General features: G+C 46.8%; 1 protein-coding gene across 1 annotated transcript; it reads right to left on the reverse strand.

Annotated features, from left to right (window-relative positions):
- Window positions 1–1,996: 1,996 nt before the first annotated feature.
- LOC142467790 (N-acetyltransferase 8F1-like) lies at window positions 1,997–18,558 on the reverse strand. The gene is made up of 2 exons (XM_075573656.1): window positions 18,097–18,558; window positions 1,997–7,364 (listed from the first exon to the last, which is right to left on the reverse strand). Exons 1-2 carry the CDS (start codon window positions 18,140–18,142, stop codon window positions 6,685–6,687), a joined length of 726 nt encoding a protein of 241 aa, XP_075429771.1. The 5' UTR covers window positions 18,143–18,558; the 3' UTR covers window positions 1,997–6,684.
- Between the last annotated feature and the right edge of the window lie 3,239 nt (window positions 18,559–21,797).

The following is a 21,797-nucleotide window of genomic DNA, read 5'->3' on the forward strand; positions in this document are numbered from 1 at the left end:
CCCAAAGTGTAGCAACATTTCATGAATGTGTACAGTAGCTTACTCTAAATATTACATTTATAATAGTGTAAATGAGTTTTTTGCCTGGTGATGCAGGATATGGATGACAGATTTGGGTTCTATCCCTCCTTGTTAATCCTCAGACTACAGAAGAAATACCATAACTCACATGGCCCAGTGAGGACAGATGCCACAGAATGGTATCTTTACAGATGTTTACCCCCCCCCCCCCCGCCTGCAATCTTCCCCAATAGTGTAGTCATGTTGTCCTCACAGAGGTAGGTATTACACAGAAAGTTATGGGTAAAAAAAGGTTTTATATATTAAAACAATAAAAACATATCCACACGTACATATCAGTTAGTGCGTGGTACATCAGACCCCATGATGGGCCATGTGAGTTGGGGCATTGCCCACTTTGAGACAGACATTTCTCCGCATCCTGTATTGGATTACACAGAATCCTGCTCTATTTGAGTTTTCCTTTTTTTATTCCCGGCGTGTGATTCTGCGCTCACTAAACTATACAATTCCATTTCTGGGAGGGCTGAAGGACGAGTCTCTTGGATCGAGCAATGTATCATTTTTATAAATTTTCAATATTCATTCACAGATTATTGTTATACAACGGAACAGAAAAAACAATGTGCGCTATAAAACCTTGAACTAAGAGCAGAAATAGGCTATTCTCACGGCATACATGTCAATGATTCTGAAAGGTGATGTTAAAGCTGTAAAAATGTTACAACAAAAATTCAGTTATCAAATGAGTTTATTTCAGGTGCACACAGCAGAGACAGCTTCAAAACAAAAAGCTCTCTCCCAGATAATACGGTATGCCATATATTTATACCCTAAAAACTAAAGCTCCGCCCCTTTTATTACATCATTTTGACAAACCAATTGCTTCCATAATCAACTCTATCCTTTCTGCAGGCCATATCCCTAAGACCTGGAAAACTACCAGAGCTGTCCCAATCTTCAAAAGTGGGGACAAAAACACTGTCTCAAACTACAGACCAATCTCTCTTCCCCCCATACACACTTGCTCTCATTCATGCCTCACTGTCATCTCCTCCGATGCAAATGGTATCAACCTTTTTATTAAATACTAACTAACCTTAAACTCGCCCCACAAATCAAGCATCTCAATAGCCTGCACTCATGGCTATTATCCCACACCCAGTCACTCCTACCACCCATTGTGGCCAAGCACTGCCATCTACAGCACTTATTCCCTCACCTGCTATCTCTGTAAATTCCCCTCAAACCTTAGATTGTAAGCTCTTAAGGGCAGGGATTTCTTTTCCTATTTTCTGATTTTGCTGCACAATTATAATATTCCCTCTACTGTATTCTTTGTGAAGTGCTGAGTACATTTTTGACGCTATATATAAATAAAGTCATACACTACATTACAATACAATACTATCAAAAGTCATGGACAAAAATGTGTTCACTCCCAATTAAACAATTACTATACTAAGACAAATGCCCCTAGCCAATTCCAGTCTGGTCTCCACCCCAAACACTCCATTGTAACTATTCTGCTAAAAATGTGAAATGCCTTGCATATAATATATACCATGCTCACTTATGTAACTGTATTTGCAACTACGTATCACCTGACCTTTTACTCTATACCCAGGACACACCCATAAACGAGAGGTGACTCCCAATGTACCACTTCCTGGCAAAAGTATTCTACCAATAAATAAATTAGCAACTAGGATGTTGTTTGCTTAATCAGCAGAATTGGAATTATATATTATACAGTGATTTTAACAGTAACTACTGCTTATAATAAAATAGAACACCTATGGAAAAATAAATGGTTAGAAGTTATAAAATACATCACATATTCAGTTGATAGTCAAATGCTTTTGTAGAGGACGTCACACTAATTTCGTGTAATATAATCTCTTTGCACAGTGCCGAGCACAGTGCCGAGCACACTGCCGAGCACACTGCCAGCTTTATTTTTAAAGACACTCAGAGGAATTTTTTTTTTTTTTTTTTAGAGCTTGTTTATTTTGGGCAATAAGCCAGCCCGGGCGTTTTGCCAAAAGCAGACCTAGCAGATAACAAAACAGCTTCTCTGTCTTCTAAATATTAATTACTGGATTGAAACTTCAGCTTAAAGTTAAAAATGGAGCTCTCTCCACAGCAATAAAAACGAAAAAATGTATGGCCTCTCAAAAATAAAAACGGGACAATTATACAACTGAGGTTAGCTAGCTTATGAACACACCATACATAATTTAAACAATACGTGTGAGCTTTTACCAGCATATTTTTAAAATATTTCCAACATATCCTAATCCTATAGAAATGCAATTGATGTGTTTTTACTAGTTTACACACACAGAAACCACAATACAGACACACAAAGAACAGAGACACAAACTTCTCTCCTACACAGCCAATCAACTTCTCATAAATAACCTGCTTTTGAAACTATTTTTTTATGCTCTGGAGCTTTTGAGTTATCTCTCATATCTTTTTCACATTCCTTTGGAGAAAAGGGGGTTGTCGCGGTCTGTACTGCTGTTATTCTGATTCTCTTTCTAGTTGCCATTAGAACAGAAGGAAAAAGAATATTTTCTGGTTTAAAAGACCTATTCGTGTGGCCAGTATGAACAAACCTTTTAATTTTTACCAGTTACAGGGCTACTTTATCATATGCCCATTCTTTTCCGTTCTCTTCTATTCTCTCTCTTAGGGCTGCTCTGCAATTACTGGCAAAATGTCCTGCCTTTTTTTTTTTTTTTACAATTATAACACTTTCTGTACCTTCCAAACAATATACACAGTCTCTAATTGTATCCCCATTTCTGCATATAACCCTTTCATAAAAATAACCCTCAATACCTAGTTCCTCAACACCATCATATGCCTTGATTATCTATCGGCAAATTCACTTGCTAATTCTTTCCTATTTACTTTCTATTTCACTTGTTATTATATTAACTTCTGTCCTGGCAATGGTTAAAATGAATGCAGCGGGACCCTTCTGTCCCTCAACAGAATTCTTTTGACCCCTATTAACGTAAGGTATGTTTCCCTGTGGGATTCAAAAACACACGAGACGGCGCTCCCTGAGCTTCTCAATCCCACAGAAAAAGACCCCTCTTTTATTTAAACATCTGCGCAAATTGTTGATAATAGTACAAACAGTGCCATTCACTGGCCAACAAAATATATTTATATTGTCCCTTTTCGTTCTCTGTATTCATTCTTTATTTTTTGAGTGTGCAGACACACAATCTTTTGAGAATTTTTGGTTTCCCATTATTCCCCTGTTACAGCAATCAAATTTAATTGACCTGTACAATACTCCTGATACAATAATCAAATTTAATTGACCTGTACAATACTTTTGTAACGTTATTGTTCTGAATAGTGTAAATATGCAAATAAGGACCTGTTACGAGACTGTTCCCCAATCATATTTTTTCACCATAACTATACCAAAGAAAAAACTTGAATTACTTCAGCGGGTCCAACCCAGTCCTAATAAACCTTATACTTTTATAACATGGATACAGATAAGACCTTCTAAACAGATATCCATGAATAACTCACTTGGTATGTTAATGACAAGACAGAGCAAATGTACAATCAGGGACCCGTCCTGCTCAGACAACAAAAATATTTATCACAACCCAGGACGGTCTAAAAACAATCCCTTAAGCACAAAAACACTCCCTCTCTTCACCAAAATCACCAAAGCTTTTAACGGGACTCTCACTTTAGCCCCTAACAACTCTTAACAACTCTTACACTTTAAAATGAATACAGGAACAGAGAATAATAAACTCACTTGATACTGCTGGTTTCCGTCACTCAGAGAAGACACCCTTTAAGGACCAGCTCTCTACACAGCACTCAAACTATTTTAAACTCAGGCTTTCCTCAAAAGGTGCCTTTTACCTTGATTCTTATGAGCGCTCAGGTTTGAGTGGCCGAGGAGTGGCCTGTCCAGGTGCTCTGCATCCGAGATATTGGAAACCATCCTCTGCTACCATCTGTTAAAGCTGTAAAAATGTTACAACAAAAGTTCAGTTATCAAATGAGTTTATTTCAGGTGCACACCGCGGAGACAGTTTCAAAACAAAAAGCTCTCCCCCAGATAATATAGTATGAGATACATTTATACCCTCAAAACTAAAGCTCCATCCCTTTATGGGGGGGCTTGCGCGTCACTAAATATTACATCATTTTGTAATACATAACAATGCTAAAACTGATGTAAGTTTGTACTACATAACACATGATGTAAGTGTGCGTCAACTAAAATGACATAATCTTGTAATACATTATAATACTGGATAAATGTACGTAAGCTAAAAAATCATTATGGGGTTAAATGTGATGTCTCTGTTCTGCCACCTGGCATATTAGTATGAGAAACAGTTTCACTGTAAGAATCTGAGACTGCTAACAAGGCTTCTCATAACTTCTGGCCTGTTTACACTTTCATTTGGAGCCGATTGGATGAGGAAAGATCAATAAAATCAGCTAGGAGCGAAAACATTCCATTCTCTGTTTCACACGTTCGTTCAAACAGATTTCTTCACATAGAAAGATGACATAAAAACATACAAAGACAAGACAAGATGGCGGACTAAAATAGTCAAACAAAATGGCTTCTTGGATCCTAATGCTGTTATGTTAGACCCCCTAATGTCTCAACTTTGTCAGTGAGTATTACCAAGCGATAATAAAACGGTGACAATGAAAACTTATGTAACACCCTAGACTCCAATGGTCTAAACTTATGACATGAACCATAAAAAATAATAATAATTGGAGAATGCAACATAAGCTCTATCTGTAATATAATAGTGGACCAGTATGACCCAAAATAAGAAATGTTATGTTAAAAATGACATACTAGATTTAAAATGTCCTGAAATGTCCAATCCCACAGAGAAATCCTATGTGCTGTGATCTAGAGTCCAAACGTTGAGATAGAATATGCTCTTGGTGTTGCCCCATAAAAATATTACCAATCCTATGTGGAAATGTCAAGAACAGAAAGAGAGGGGCGCTTCTGGTGCACATAATAAAAGTTTGCATAGATCAATATTAAAAAATTCACAGTACAATACACAATGAAATGAAAATAAAACAATAAAACAGCGACACGTTGCCTGTGTTATTCTCACGTGCTGGAGTCCTGTGCTGAGGAGGATGTGTGTTGAACACGCTGGTCTGGAGTCCTCCTATTGGTGCCTGGAGTGTGGACAGTACTTGCAGCCGATGTGATGACAGCTGTTTGTTCTCCTCCTTGTGCTGCGTTCGTCCCCTGGGCTAGTAACTCGGGGTGTCCTGCATCATCCGAGGATAGATGTAGTTAAGCGGCTGGCCTCCTTCTAGTCCGCGATCCGTCCTCAATTGGCACCAAAAGTGACGTCGTAAACCAACTTGTTAGATCAAATCAATGGGGATTTCCTTCACAGGGTTTGCCAGCAGGGGTCACGGGTCACTTTTCTCACCGGGCCCGGGACAGGAGTACCAGCTGCCCCCACTCCAACCCCTCCTTGTCAGCGGCCCTGAATACAGGACACTCAGTAACACCTTGATACACACACAGGACACTCAGTAACACCTAGATACACACACAGGACACTCAGTAACACCTCGATACACACACAGGACACTCAGTAACACCTGGATACACACACAGGACACTCAGTAACACCTGGATACACACACAGGACACTCAGTAACACCATGACACACACACACCCACACAGGACACTCAGTAACACCTTGATTCACACACATGACACACAGTAACACCATGACACACACACACAGGACATTCAGTAACACCTGGATATACACCGGACACTCAGTAACACCTTGATACACACACAGGACACTCAGTAACACCTGGATACTCACACAGCACTCAGTAACATCTTAATACACACACAGGACACTCAGTACCACCTTGAAACACAGGACACTCAGTAACACTTTGATACACACACAGGACACTCAGTGATACCTGGATACACACACAGGGCACTCAGTAACACCATGACACACACCCACACCCACACAGGACACTCAGTAACACCTTGATTCACACACACATGACACACAGTAACACCTTGATACACATACAGGACACTCAGTAACATCTTAATACACACAAATACACTGACACTGATAAGTTTATTTATCACAGTCTCTCTCCTGACAGATTAATGCAAAAAAAGCCAGATATTTATTAGTGAAAGGAATCCCTTTATATCTCACTCCTTAGCACTCTTGTATTCATTCCCAAATAGTTGTTTCATGCCCTAACAACACCGTATTCAATCCATGATATTACCCTTTTACAGGCCAGTCTGTCCAAAACAAAAATACCACTGACATAAAACAAATGTTAGAAATGGTAGACAGGGTGTAGCATGGCTGAGGAGATTAACATTATTGCAATTCCAATAGTTATCAGACAGTGGCACTCCCGTACTCACAAATCAATCCAAAATGTATGTGCAAAAGTGAGGAGAGGAAGGGGGCACATTGGGTGCAACTCCAATACATTTTGCTATGATGGCTGCACCAGTTGTATATAGGGATCAGCACAGCATCAAGAATAACAATAAAACCTACAAAAGTAGGGCCTCCGTTCTGCACACAGGGAGAGGTTTGGGATGTAAACTCTCATCTGCCTGTTGGGATGTCGTATTGATAGATCATGACATTGAATTCAATGAGTTTTGCTGTGAGCTCTCTTGCATAAAAGGTACGAAAACACCTAAAACCCATCTTCTCATACAACCGCTGAGCATCAATCTGAGCCGACGAGGTTTCCAAGATCACCGCCGAGTACCCTTTCTCCCGGGCAAAGTCAATGACTGTCCTGCACAAAAGTTTACCAATCCCTTTGCCCCTGTGACTCTTGACCACTGACAGTCTCCTGAGTTCCACATGTTTCTCTCTCCCGGGGTGAGATGAGGGTTCAGCTGCCACCATCCCCACCACTTCCCCGGCAGACTCAGCCACCCAGTAGCAGTAACCATCCCTCTGCAGGTAGTATTTGTGGATGTCCCGCATGTCATCAGACAAGCAGCGCTGGACATAGGGGAGCATAATACCCCTGGTGCAAAACCAGATACGGACTAAAGTAAGAGTCACTGCCAGGATGGAGACAGTGATGGATCCAATGGTCAAGAGAGGAATTAGGAACACAACAAGCATGAAAAGCCAAAAGCGTGGGAGGCTGAAGGCGTGATAGAAGGCCGCAGGGGTGCACTCCATGTTACCCTTTGCAAAGAGGTCCCTCACTGTATCGTAGTCTGAGTCCTTGTACAGCCGGATACAATAATCAGATATGTTGTTGCCTGCAGAAGAGAGATTAGGACAGTGGTATTAGGACATCTCGGTCATATCTAATAGGACTTGTGGACTCACTAGAAAGCAAAGAGGGAACATAACTCATGCTAACTTGTCGCGGGAGACCAGGACTTTTTAGAAATATATACCGGGAACTTTCACTCGACAAAACAAGGTAGTAGAACAAAATTAAGTTTATTCGGGTAAACCCGCATACACACAATGATTACACAAAAAACAGACAAAATACACACTTACTGGGGGTAAAAACTAGGCTCAAATAGGTGCAGGGCGTCTGCTTTGGAAGGCTTACCCTGACCAGAAAATCTCTCCCGGCTTCCTGGTCCCTCTTTTCGGCTAAAAACCTTAGCTGCGACCGCTACATTCTAAAACGAGAAATTTGACTTCGCGTCTCACTTAGCCTCTGCTAGGCAGCCTTTCCTAGCTCCAAAATTAAGCTGGCTGCTCTGCTATTTGCAACAGAGCGACTTTGAAAAGCTCGCCTTTGCATATATGTATTCATTTAGCTGAGGGAATGCCTGGGTTAAGGGAGGTACCCCAGCTAGGGCCAAGGTGACACACAAACAGTACACTGTATGGTTTGTGGGTACCTGTAACAGGCGACTTATCCCTGTTCAGTAATGTGCCTTTAATCTAGCAGTGTGGGGGTTAACTGTTTGTAGTTAATTACTAAACACCACCTGCCTGATTACATTGCTTACAAAAGCCTGCCTTTGAGACAGGAAGTGACTCCTTAGCTCTGACTGAGAGCTGACCTTTGGAGACAGCACATGTCTTGAGCTCTGCCCAGCATAGCTGATTGCAAGACACCAAACAAGACTTCTAAACCTGGATGCTGATATTTTCTGTGCACGCATGGGTGCGGTTCCAGGAGAGCAGAGAAGCTTACTCTACAGCAGCTAACAGATAAGACTTTCATTATTTAGAGACTTCTTATATATGCTTTTTCATGCTATGTGTTTGGGGGTTGGGAGACCTGCTTAACTAAGGGAGATGTGAATTAATTGCATAGTGTTTCACTAGAAATACTCCCAAGTAAATATAAGCTTTGTTCCCCACCCCCCTGTGTTTGGATGGATTTCCTGATGAAAAGGAAAAGGCACAATAACGCCTTATTATAATTTCACCTTATAAAAGCCTCCAATTGTGTACCTCTGTGAACGTCCGTCTACATTTGGTATCCGAAGTGGGACAAGAGGTGTCTTTGAAGTTAAAAAGGACCGGAGATTTTTATGTGAAATTTTTTTTGTTATGCTTTTTGCCTACAAACAGTCTGAAAAAAAAAACCTCATGCAGCAGAGATCAGAGTTAAAGGGATACACACCACTGAAACCACACTGCACTGTAACTTACAAAACCACAGATGGACTCTTTGCCCCAATCCCTAGAGGAGAGAGACTGCTGAAGCAGCTAAAACTTTATTTGCCTATCACAAAGCGTAATATGGTCATTGAAATAGGGATTTTGCCTTCCAGCCATAGTCAGGGTTCAAGAAGGGAGTCAGCCCTTAAAAGGGATAGGTGTTTGTTGTTTTCAAAAGTTTCGCTGAAGCAGTGAATACAGATGGTGACCCACGAGTGGTACTGATTTTGCAAATAAAGGTTGCCACACCGCATAGGGCTACCAGCTGTGAATGGAGTATATGCAGAAAAGTGTGAAAATTGATACAAGACTGTGCTGAAGCAGGGGTATTTTTAGCAAACAAATGCTGAGTGTAAAATTGCCCTATAAAGGAAAAGGTTTTTCAAAGCTAATTGCTGAGTGTTGAGTCCACTGCAAAGAATGTTTTTTTTTCTGCAAGTAAAAAAGTATGCCTATTATCTTTGGAGCAAAACAGACACCCAAAGTGTGAAGTGTGAATGCCATAATACCCAAAGATGAGACTGAAAATTACTGAACTCAGGCAGAAAAACAAATTCTGTTGCTGAAGTGGAGGCATTGCACCTAGCAAGTAAATGGTGTATAGCAAATAGACTTTTTACCTAGCAACTGCACAATCTTGTATACCTGATAAAAGAAAATGCATGCACAGTACTGCTGATATTGAAAAAAAAATTACCCAAGAAAGAAAAGTCTACAGAGATGCCTGTGAGAGCTACGACCTCTACAAGCAAAATATGCCCATCTGTAGGACTACCACAATTGGGGGTTCTAGCAAATACAGTGGCAACAGCTGCAATAGCGCCTCCTGAGGTCAGGAAGAAAATTACACCTGATAGCCTAAAAATGGAGGACAAGATGCAGCGTTCCTGTAATGAACCCTACCCCACAGAAGAGTGGCCCTTCCAGTCCAATAAAGAGGAAGACATCTCTGACGAGGAACCTGAACTTAGTCACACCCACAAAACACCCCAAGAATGGTGGGGGTGCCTGAACTCAGCACAAACAGAAAAGACCGCTCCCTTTGATGACGAATATGATCAGCAGGAGACAGAGCGGGAGCAGTGGATCACCGAATATTTCTGTCAGCTAAAGCAGCTGCAAGAAAAGCCTGGCGTATATAATGAAGCTGCTAAAATTTCAAATGAAGATGGAGACCCCAATATTCCTGAAGGGACGGTGTCATCCAAATCAAAAAGGCGGAAAAAGAAAAGCAGTTCTTCACTTACCGTGGAAGGAACAGACACGTCCGCAGATCCTGTGGAGGAAAAGGGGGACCGAGTTGCCCTGCAGCCTAGAGAAAATGGAGAATTTGTCCCGCGGGTAACCGAATATCCAGAGGGCCCAAGGCAGAAGTCGTGTACCCCAAAGAAGTGTCTGTCCGGTGCCAACAGTGAGGAACCCTCAACCAACCATCCCAGGGAAGTGGAGCCGGAACCAGTGTGTGATGATCCCTTGACCAGCCCTGAAGATGCACTACAAGCTGCCAGGCATGACTGTGATCTACTCTGTGAAGAATTGGAATGGGAGAGAAAAAATAATGCTGAGCTACAGAAGACTGTGCTCGCAATTTACTCTGCGGCCAAGACCGAATTGGAGGATCTCAAGACTGAGCTAGATACTGCAAAGGCTACTATTTCCACCATGGATGAAAAGCAGAGCCAGTCTGATAAAATGGTGGCTACACTAAAGCAGAAGTATGAGGAGGCACTGAAGCAGATGACAGTCTTCCAGCAAGATGTTCACACTCTTCGCATAGAGCTGAATGCCTCACAACAGGAGGTCAACAGTGTCCAGATAGAGGTGGACGTATCTCAGAAAGAGGTTCAGACACTCCGCAGTGCACTGGATGCCTCACATCATGAGACCAACAGCTGCCGCACAGACCTGGAAGTTTCCAGAAAGGAACTACACAGTCTCACTGAGGAGCTGACATTGCTAAAGAAACTATTGGTAATCTTGAAACAGATCTCAAAGTCTCTCAGAAGGAGCTTCAGACCCTCAACCTAGAGAAGGAAGTCTCACGCCAGGAGATTGTCATTCTCAAAGCAGATGTGCGTAAATGGAAGGAGGACTGCAAAGAGGCTCTGAAGAATACAGAGACTGAAAAAGGAGAAAATTCAAGATTAAAAAGAGAAAACTTAAAATTGAAAGAAGAAAATTTTTAGTTAACAGAAGAAGTCAAGGAAAAGTTTGACGCAGAGCACTGACTGCAGAACCAACTGCAAGGTCTACGTACACACCTCCAGTATGCTGAGGAGAAGCAGCAAACACTACAGGAAGAAAAATTGCAGGCTGCTAAAGAGGTACAAGCGCTGCAGGAACGTCTGAATACCCAGTACGTCCCCACAGAGCAGTATGAGCAGCTAAAAGCCACGCTGCATGTCTTCAGAGCATCGTTGGAAGTGGAGCTTCGATACCAGGTGACTCTGTATGAGAGGGAGCGTGAGAAGGCTCAGAAACTGGAGCAAGAGCTGGAGAGACAGAGAGACTGTTCCATTCCCTTGAGTCAGTACACCAAGGAGAAAACAGACGCAGCGGCAACCTTGACAACAAAAATTACAGAGCTCCAGAATATAAAGGAGACTCTGATACAGATTCCTCCAATACGGAAAAAGGTATTGGCTCTGCCCAAGCACCAGTATCCCACAGTAACTAATGCCCGTAAGGACATGGGTACAGTGAGAGTTGGGGACTCCACGGGAGTGCCCGATGCAACAGAAATCTCAAGACCACGCACACGATAAAAAGACTTTACGTGGAAAAAGTCCTCCACGAGCGATTGAGGAGTGCTGATCTCGAGCATCTTCGGGAGGAGACAAAAATAAACTGGAGAAAGGGCTCCAATCCCAGCGGAACAGAGGGTTCTCTTCCTCCATCCACTCTCATTCAAGTCACAGAGATATCTAGAATGAGAGTGGAAGGATGGGCTTTGGCCGTGGTAAGCCCGAGCTTCCCACAAACAGGGGAGGTATGTAACAGGGGACTTATCCCTGTTCAGGAATGTGCCTTTAATCTAGCAGTGTGGGGGTTAACTGTTGGTAGTTAATTACTAAGCACCACCTGCCTGATTAGATTGCTTACAAAAGCCTGCCTTTGAGACAGGAAGTGACTCCTTAGCTCTGATTGAGAGCTGACCTTTGGTGACAGCACATGTCTTGAGCTCTGCCCAGCATAGCTGATTGCAAGACACCAAACAAGACTTCTAAACCTGGATGCTGATATTTTCTGTGCACGCACGGGTGCGGTTCCAGGAGAGCAGAGAAGCTTACTCCATAGCAGCTAACAGATAAGACTTTCATTATTAAGAGACTTCTTATATATGCTTTTTCATGCTATGTGTTTGGGGGCTGGGAGACCTGCTTAACTAAGGGAGATGTGAATTAATTGCATAGTGTTTCACTAGAAATACTCCCAAGTGAATAGAAGCTTTGTTCCCCCCCCCCTGTGTTTGGATGGATTTCCTGATGAAAAGGAAAAGGCACAATAACGCCTTATTATAATTTAACCTTATAAAAGCCTCCAATTGTGTACCTCTGTGAACGTTCGTCTACAGTACCCAACCGTACATTAGGTTGGGGGGACTCTGAGAGTCCAAACTAAGTCAAAGGGAAAGTGTGTGGGGACATCATGTACACAGTAAAAATAAAAAAAGAGAGTAATTTTTCCCTTTTCTGTTCCCTGTACCCAGAGACTCAGAGCTTATTAAAGTGGATTTGAATATGTTGTAACATTCGGAACCCATGTCCAAACAGGCAGCCAGTGCAAACCCAGAGGCGTCGGTATGTTTGCTGGACATCGGAGTTCAAAGCAGCCAGAGGATGCCCAGAGGTGTGAACGGCATTTGGTCAGCGGAGAAAGGGGGAGTACTAGGTCCGGAGATCAACTGGCAGTCCTCCGGGATGCCACTTGTCCTGCCAGACCTAGGGGCGCCTGCCCAGCGGATGGCATTGGGATGGCTGGGGGGGTATGTGGCTTGCGCATGTCTCTTGGCTATTTCAAATTTCCTGCTATCCAGGCTTTTCAACCGGCTTGGCTCTGATTGGCTGCTTGGGAAAGTTCCCACGCGCTGATTGGCTGTCCGGTCTGCTTCTATTTTATGAATGAAGCAGGGAATACTATAAGAAGCCCTGAGCCAATCAGAATGTATGTTCCCTTTGAGTCAGAGACAAAAGAGCGCAGGCAGGCTTTTCCAAGTTGCTTAGTTCGAATTAGCAAGGCAACGGGCTTTGATTCAAGCCTGAAAAGCCTGCCCGCCAGAGACTACGTCCCGACTTTTGCACCCAAGTTCTGAGAAACGAACTGGGATTTTATGCCGATTTGAGTTTCAGGAGATTGGGGCTGACTCGTGGTCAGGAGGGACCTAGTCTGTGGACAAGAACGTAGCGGTAGCGAATGGAACTTTATGCCGATTTGGGTTCCAGGAGATTCTGGGCTAAGTCCGGTCAGGATAAAACTTTCCCAAAGAGTTCCCTGCACCTAAGAAAGTCTAGTTTTCGACCCCACACCCAGTAAGTGTCTTTTTGTCTGTATTTTATGTTCCACTGTGTGTACGTGAATTTATGCCGAATAAATTACAATTTATTTCTCTCCCTTGTTTTGCTCAATGAGTGACCCTGGTAAAAAGGTGTAAATAACCTGGTCTCCCGTGACATTAATGCAGGCCAGCAGTGACTGAGATGTCTCCATTCATGTTCAATGGACAGCTGTTCAGTGAAGATCACTAGGCACGGATATACTGTAGGGTACAGCATGCAGGACATCTGCTGTAGAGGTGATGCAGACAGATAGTGGCTGCAATATCTCTATTCCTATGAAGATGCAAAACCCCCAGCTCACTCAGCATGGTTAGGGGCAGCTTTCCTGCCTGGGTGCTGGTTCTTGCTTAGCACCATTAGTTCCCCCTATGGTATTTAGAAATGTCCCCCCCCGGTCCGCCCCCATATTGCCTGACTAGCAACCAGGGGCCTCACTTTTGCCTCCCTCCATGAGGATAACTAAAAGTTATAGTGGCGTCCGTCAGGAGGAAAGAGCGCGAGGTGGCAAGTCTATTCAAGGCTACAGTCACACCCCTCCGGTAACGTAAGGCTTCTATAGCTTATTCACGCAGTGTTCATGCTGCCGTTAACCCCTTGCTTCCAATGGGATGTCACATTGTAGTATGTATAATGCACAATATATATAAGTGTTATTATTGTCTCATATCACTCTAAATCACTCCAATGTTCTATTAATGTGACTAAACTGCTAGTGTATAGTATACAGTATATAGTGCTTTCCTGTTTATTTCCTGTGCCCAAACAAAAAGGTATTTTAATGTATTTCTTGAAGTGGGGTTATTTAAATATTGCAGATTGATGATGAGCTGTACTCCTGGTTGGAGGAATGCATGCACTCTGATATATATATACATCATATAGTGCACTGTCATTTGCAATCGGCTGATCATATACATTGGGGAGGACGTGTGAATGGATGTGCACAGAGTGAGGGGGTAATATGATGGGGATCATATACTTACTCCTAAGGTGGGGGGAGGGGGGGGTACATTTGCATGCAATCCTGGTATATATGGGTGACGTAATTCACAACATTAACATCAAACAGCGATTTCAAAATCTCCTGCAGTCTGTAAGAGGTGCGCAGAGAGAAGCTGCATCTCCTGCACAGCTCTTACAGGCGATCTCTCTGCACAGAGAGAAGCTGCATCTCCCTGCACAGCTCTTACAGGCGATCTCTCTGCACAGAGAGAAGCTGCATCTCCCTGCACAGCTCTTACAGGCGATCTCTCTGCACAGAGAGAAGCTGTATCTCCCTGCACAGAGAGAAGCTGCATCTCCCTGCACAGAGAGAGAGCTGCATCTCCTGCACAGAGAGAAGCTGCATCTTCCTGCACAGCTCTTACAGACGATCTCCCTGCACAGAGAGAGAGCTACAACTCCCTGCACAGAGAGAGAGCTGCATCTCCCTGCACAGAGAGAAGCTGCATCTCCCTGCACAGAGAGAAGCTGCATCTCCCTGCACAGAGAGAAGCTGCATCTCCCTGCACAGAGAGAGAGCTGCATCTCCCTGCACAGCTCTAACAGGCAATCTCCATGCACAGAGAAGCGGCATCTCCTGCACAGAGAGAAGCTGCATCTTCCTGCACAGCTCTTACAGACGATCTCCCTGCACCGAGAGAAGCTGCATCTCCCTGCACAGAGAGAGAGCTCCATCTCCCTGCACCAAGAGAAGCTGCATCTCCCTGCACAGCTTACAGGCAATCTCCCTGCACAGAGAGAAGCTGCATCTCCCTGCACAGCTCTTACAGGCGATCTCTCTGCACAGAGAGAGCTACATCTCCCTGCACAGCTCTTACAGGTGAGCTCTCTGCACAGAGAGAAGCTGCATTTCCCTGCACAGATCATACAGGCGATCTCCCTGCACAGAGAGAAGCTGCATCTGCCTGCACATCTCATACAGGTGATCTACCTGCACAGCTCTTACAGGCAATCTCCCTGCACAGAGAGAAGCTGCATCTTCCTGCACAGATCATACAGGCGATCTCCCTGCACAGAGAGAAACTGCATCTCACTGCACAGCTCATACAGGTGATCTACCTGCACAGCTCTTACAGGCAATCTCCCTGCACAGAGAGAAGCTGCATCTTCCTGCACAGACCATACAGGCGATCTCCCGGTACAGAGAGAGAGAGCTGCATCTCCCTGCACAGCTTACAGGCGATCTCCCTGCACAGAGAGAAGCTGCATCTCCCTGCACAGCTTACAGGCGATCTCCCTGCACAGAGAGAATCTGCATCTCCCTGCACAGATCATAATGGCGATCTCCCTGCACAGAGAGAGAGCTGCATCTCACTGCACAGCTCTTACAGGCGATCTCCCTGTACAGAGAGAGCCGCCTCTCCCTGCACAGCTCTTACAGGCGATCTACCTGCACAGCTCTTACAGGCGATCTCCCTGCACAGAGAGATGCTGCATCTCCCTGCACAGCTCTTACAGGCGATCTCCCTGCACAGAGAGAAACTGCATCTCCCTGCATAGCTCTTACAGGCGATCTCCCTGCACAGAGAGAAGCTGCATCTCCCTGCACAGCTCTTACAGGCGATCTCCCTGCACAGCTCTTACAGGTGATCTCCCTGCACAGAGAGAAGCTGCATCTCCCTGCACAGAGAGAAGCTGCATCTCCCTGCACAGCTTACAGGCGATCTCCCTGCACAGAGAGAAACTGCATCTCCCTGCATAGCTCTTACAGGCGATCTCCCTGCACAGAGAGAAGCTGCATCTCCCTGCACAGCTCTTACAGGCGATCTCCCTGCATAGCTCTTACAGGTGATCTCCCTGCACAGAGAGAAGCTACATCTTCCTGCACAGGTCATACAGGCAATATCTCAGTTTTTAATTTTAATAACATAGTATTGAATCCGGGGGTCAGATTACACCATTAGAGAAGCCTGGTTCTCTGTGGCAGCATTCCACATTCTCTGATGTGTGATCATGTGGTGTCATACAGTATGTGATGTAATTTGTGACGTCACGTATAATGACATCAGCAGACGCATGGCGTGGGCGGGTTAAGGTTGCGTGTCTCCTTAACATCGACGTTTCCAAACCTTTTAAGGGTTTGCTTACAAACCTTAAATACAGTTTAATAATGTTTTTTTCAATTGTGTATATATTTATGTTTGTATTGTTGTGGTGGTTTTCTTCGAAGATAACAATATTCAGTGTTGTCCTGGATTCTGATGGCGATGTGGTACCAGCGTTTCCCAATGTCACTGACAGAGCCCTCACCAGCCTCTTCCTTTTTATCAGGGTACCAAATGGAGGTAATCCCCTCTAATAACTACATTGCTCGCAGAACTGAGACCTTAGCAGCCCACACCATTAACATTAAAATGTATCTGTTCTATTATTCAAGCTCACACAGTGAAATAATATACCAATAATAGGGACAATTTCCATGCAATAAGAGGAATAAATTACTGGTGAACGCAAAAGGGTAAAATAGCCGCGCTTAGTGTGATTAGGGAAATATCCTCAGTGCTGCAACCTAGTGGCCTCAAAAACAACTATCTTTCTTCGTAGCAGAATAAAATTATATATAACAGCCACGTATCGTCCACAAAGCCACCAATGTGTAATCTTCCAGGTCTTTACCTAACCAACAGCCTATACCTGTAATCCACAAAGGCAGCGATCCCCACTACCGTATATTACACCTGCAGGGATCCCCACTACCGTATATTACACCTGCAGGGATTACCCCACTACCGTATATTACACCTGCAGGGATCCCCACTACCGTATATTACACCTGCAGGGATCCCCACTACCGTATATTACACCTGCAGGGATTACCCCACTACCGTATATTACACCTGCAGGGACCCCCACTACCGTATATTACACCTGCAGGGATTACCCCACTACCGTATATTACACCTGCAGGGACCCCCACTACTGTATATTACACCAGCAGGGATCTCCACTACCGTATATTACACCTGCAGGGATTACCCCACTACCGTATATTACACCTGCAGGGATTACCCCACTACCGTATATTACATCTGCAGGGATTACCCCACTTCCGTATATTACACCTGCAGGGATTACCCCACTACCGTATATTACACCTGCAGGGATCCCCACTACCGTATATTACACCTGCAGGGACCCCCACTACCGTATATTACACCTACAGGGATCCCCACTACCGTATATTACACCTGCAGGGACCCCCACTACTGTATATTACACCTGCAGGGATTACCCCACTACCGTATATTACACCTGCAGGGATTACCCCACTACCGTATATTACATCTGCAGGGATTACCCCACTACTGTATATTACACCTGCAGGGATCCCCACTACCGTATATTACACCTGCAGGGATTACCCCACTACCGTATATTACACCTGCAGGGATCCCCACTACCGTATATTACATCTGCAGGGATCCCCACTACTGTATATTACACCTGCAGGGATCTCCACTACCGTATATTACACCTGCATGGATCCCCACTACCGTATATTACACCTGCAGGGATTACCCCACTACCGTATATTACACCTGCAGGGATCCCCACTACCGTATATTACACCTGCAGGGATCCCCACTACCGTATATTACACCTGCAGGGATTACCCCACTACCGTATATTACACCTGCAGGGATTACCCCACTACCATATATTACACCTGCAGGGATTACCCCACTACCGTATATTACACCTGCAGGGATTACCCCACTACCATATATGACACCTGCAGGGATTAACCCCACCACAATCCCCCTGTCTACCGAATCAGGGATAAATAGCTGTAACTCACAACTCGTGGACACGGGAAGGGAACCTGGCTTGGTCCTGGGATGCATGTCTGGGTAGGAGCTGGATCTGCAGCCCTCCCTGAGGATGAGGTTCTGGTTGCTGGGTAGGAGTTGGATCTGCAGCCCTCCCTGGGGATGAGGATCAGGTTGCTGGGTAGTAGCTGGATCTGCAGCCCTCCCTGGGGATGAGGGTCAGGTTGCTGGGTAGGAGCTGGATCTGCAGTCCTCCCTGGGGATGAGGGTCAGGTTGCTGGGTAGTAGCTGGATCTGCAGTCCTCCCTGGGGATGAGGGTCTGGTTGCTGGGTAGTAGCTGGATCTGCAGCCCTCCCTGGGGATGAGGGTCAGGGTGCTGGGTAGTAGCTGGATCTGCAGCCCTCCCTGGGGATGAGGGTCTGGTTGCTGGGTAGTAGCTGGATCTGCAGCCCTCCCTGGGGATGAGGGTCTGGTTGCTGGGTAGTAGCTGGATCTGCAGTCCTCCCTGGGGATGAGGGTCAGGTTGCTGGGTAGTAGCTGGATCTGCAGTCCTCCCTGGGGATGAGGGTCAGGTTGCTGGGTAGTAGCTGGATCTGCAGTCCTCCCTGGGGATGAGGGTCAGGTTGCTGGGTAGTATCTGGATCTGCAGTCCTCCCTGGGGATGAGGGTCAGGTTGCTGGGTAGTAGCTGGATCTGCAGTCCTCCCTGGGGATGAGGGTCAGGTTGCTGGGTAGTAGCTGGATCTGCAGTCCTCCCTGGGGATGAGGGTCAGGTTGCTGGGTAGTATCTGGATCTGCAGTCCTCCCTGGGGATGAGGGTCAGGTTGCTGGGTAGTAGCTGGATCTGCAGCCCTCCCTGGGGGTGAGGGTCAGGTTGCTGGGTAGTAGTTGGATCTGCAGCCCTCCCTGGGGATGAGGGTCTGGTTGCTGGGTAGGAGCTGGATCTGCAGTCCTCCCTGGGGATGAGGGTCAGGTTGCTGGGTAGTATCTGGATCTGCAGTCCTCCCTGGGGATGAGGGTCAGGTTGCTGGGTAGTAGCTGGATCTGCAGCCCTCCCTGGGGGTGAGGGTCAGGTTGCTGGGTAGTAGTTGGATCTGCAGCCCTCCCTGGGGATGAGGGTCTGGTTGCTGGGTAGGAGCTGGATCTGCAGTCCTCCCTGGGGATGAGGGTCAGGTTGCTGGGTAGTAGTTGGATCTGCAGTCCTCCCTGGGGATGAGGGTCAGGTTGCTGGGTAGGAGCTGGATCTGCAGCCCTCCCTGGAGATGAGGGTCAGGTTGCTGGGTAGTAGCTGGATCTGCAGTCCTCCCTGAGGATGAGGTTCTGGTTGCTGGGTAGTAGCTGGATCTGCGGTCCTCCCTGGAGATGAGGGTCTGGTTGCTGGGTAGGAGCTGGATCTGCAGTCCTCCCTGGGGATGAGGGTCTGGTTGCTGGGTAGTAGCTGGATCTGCAGCCCTCCCTGGGGATGAGGGTCAGGTTGCTGGGTAGTAGCTGGATCTGCAGCCCTCCCTGGGGATGAGGGTCTGGTTGCTGGGTAGTAGCTGGATCTGCAGTCCTCCCTGGGGATGAGGGTCAGGTTGCTGGGTAGGAGCTGGATCTGCAGTCCTCCCTGGGGATGAGGGTCTGGTTGCTGGGTAGTAGCTGGATCTGCAGTCCTCCCTGGGGATGAGGGTCAGGTTGCTGGGTAGTAGCTGGATCTGCAGTCCTCCCTGGGGATGAGGGTCAGGTTGCTGGGTAGGAGCTGGAGCTGCAGTCCTCCCTGGGGATGAGGGTCAGGTTGCTGGGTAGGAGCTGTATTGCAGTCCTCCCTGGGGATGAGGTTCTGGTTGCTGGGTAGTAGCTGGATCTGCAGTCCTCCCTGGGGATGAGGGTCAGGTTGCTGGGTAGTAGCTGGATCTGCAGTCCTCCCTGGGGATGAGGGTCTGGTTGCTGGGTAGGAGTAGGATCTGCAGTCCTCCCTGGGGATGAGGGTCAGGTTGCTGGGTAGGAGCTGGATCTGCAGTCCTCCCTGGGGATGAGGGTCAGGTTGCTGGGTAGTAGCTGGATCTGCAGTCCTCCCTGGGGATGAGGTTCTGGTTGCTGGGTAGTAGCTGGATCTGCAGTCCTCCCTGGGGATGAGGGTCAGGTTGCTGGGTAGGAGCTGGATCTGCAGTCCTCCCTGGGGATGAGGGTCTGGTTGCTGGGTAGGAGCTGGATCTGCAGTCCTCCCTGGGGATGAGGGTCAGGTTGCTGGGTAGGAGCTGGATCTGCAGTCCTCCCTGGGGATGAGGGTCAGGTTGCTGGGTAGTAGCTGGATCTGCAGTCCTCCCTGGGGATGAGGGTCAGGTTGCTGGGTGGTAGCTGGATCTGCAGTCCTCCCTGGGGATGAGGGTCAGGTTGCAGGGTAGGAGCTGGATCTGCAGTCCTCCCTGGGGATGAGGGTCAGGTTGCAGTGTAGGAGCTGGATCTGCAGTCCTCCCTGAGGATGAGGGTCAGGTTGCTGGGTAGTAGCTGGATCTGCAGTCCTCCCTGGGGATGAGGGTCAGGTTGCTGGGTAGGAGCTGGATCTGCAGCCCTCCCTGGGGATGAGGGTCAGGTTGCTGGGTAGGAGCTGGATCTGCAGTCCTCCCTGGGGATGAGTGTCAGGTTGCTGGGTAGTAGCTGGATCTGCAGTCCTACCTGGGGATGAGGGTCTGGTTGCTGGGTAGTAGCTGGATCTGCAGCCCTCCCTGGGGATGAGGGTCTGGTTGCTGGGTAGGAGCTGGATCTGCAGCCCTCCCTGGGGATGAGGGTCAGGTTGCTGGGTAGTAGCTGGATCTGCAGTCCTCCCTTGGGATGAGGGTCTGGTTGCTGGTTAGTAGCTGGATCTGCAGCCCTCCCTGGGGATGAGGGTCTGGTTGCTGGGTAGTAGCTGGATCTGCAGTCCTCCCTGGGGATGAGGATCAGGTTGCTGGGTAGTAGCTGGATCTGCAGCCCTCCCTGGGGATGAGGGTCTGGTTGCTGGGTAGTAGCTGGATCTGCAGTCCTCCCTGGGGATGAGGGTCAGGTTGCTCTGTAGTAGCTGGATCTGCAGCCCTCCCTGAGGATGAGGGTCTGGTTGCTGGGTAGTAGCTGGATCTGCAGTCCTCACTGGGGATGAGGATCAGGTTGCTGTGTAGTAGCTGGATCTGCAGTCCTCCCTGGGGATGAGGGTCAGGTTGCTGGGTAATAGCTGGATCTGCAGTCCTCCCTGGGGATAAGGGTCTGGTTGCTGGGTAGGAGCTGGATCTGCAGCCCTCCCTGGGGATGAGGGTCAGGTTGCTGGGTAGTAGCTGGATCTGCAGTCCTCCCTGGGGATAAGGGTCAGGTTGCTGGGTAGGAGCTGGATCTGCAGCCCTCCCTGGGGATGAGGGTCAGGTTGCTGGGTAGTAGCTGGATCTGCAGTCCTTCCTGGGGATGAGGATCAGGTTGCTGTGTAGTAGCTGGATCTGCAGCCCTCCCTGAGGATGAGGGTCTGGTTGCTGGGTAGTAGCTGGATCTGCAGTCCTCCCTGGGGATGAGGGTCAGGTTGCTGGGTAGTAGCTGGATCTGCAGTCCTTCCTGGGGATGAGGGTCTGGTTGCTGGGTAGTAGCTGGATCTGCAGCCCTCCCTGGGGATGAGGGTCAGGTTGCTGGGTAGTAGCTGGATCTGCAGTCTTCCCTGGGGATGAGGGTCAGGTTGCTGGGTAGTAGCTGGATCTGCAGCACTCCCTGGGGATGAGGGTCTGGTTGCTGG

This window comes from Ascaphus truei, chromosome 1, assembly GCF_040206685.1.
Source record: "Ascaphus truei isolate aAscTru1 chromosome 1, aAscTru1.hap1, whole genome shotgun sequence".
NCBI lineage: Eukaryota > Metazoa > Chordata > Amphibia > Anura > Ascaphidae > Ascaphus > Ascaphus truei.

Coding starts and splice junctions, on each gene's coding strand:
- LOC142467790 (XM_075573656.1), bottom strand. CDS start 18,142: ATGCATCCCAGGACCAAGCCAGGTTCCCTTCCCGTGTCCACGAGTT. Junction 7,365..18,096: donor CCTTCCCGTGTCCACGAGTT/GTGAGTTACAGC, acceptor TCTCTTCTGCAG/GCAACAACATATCTGATTAT.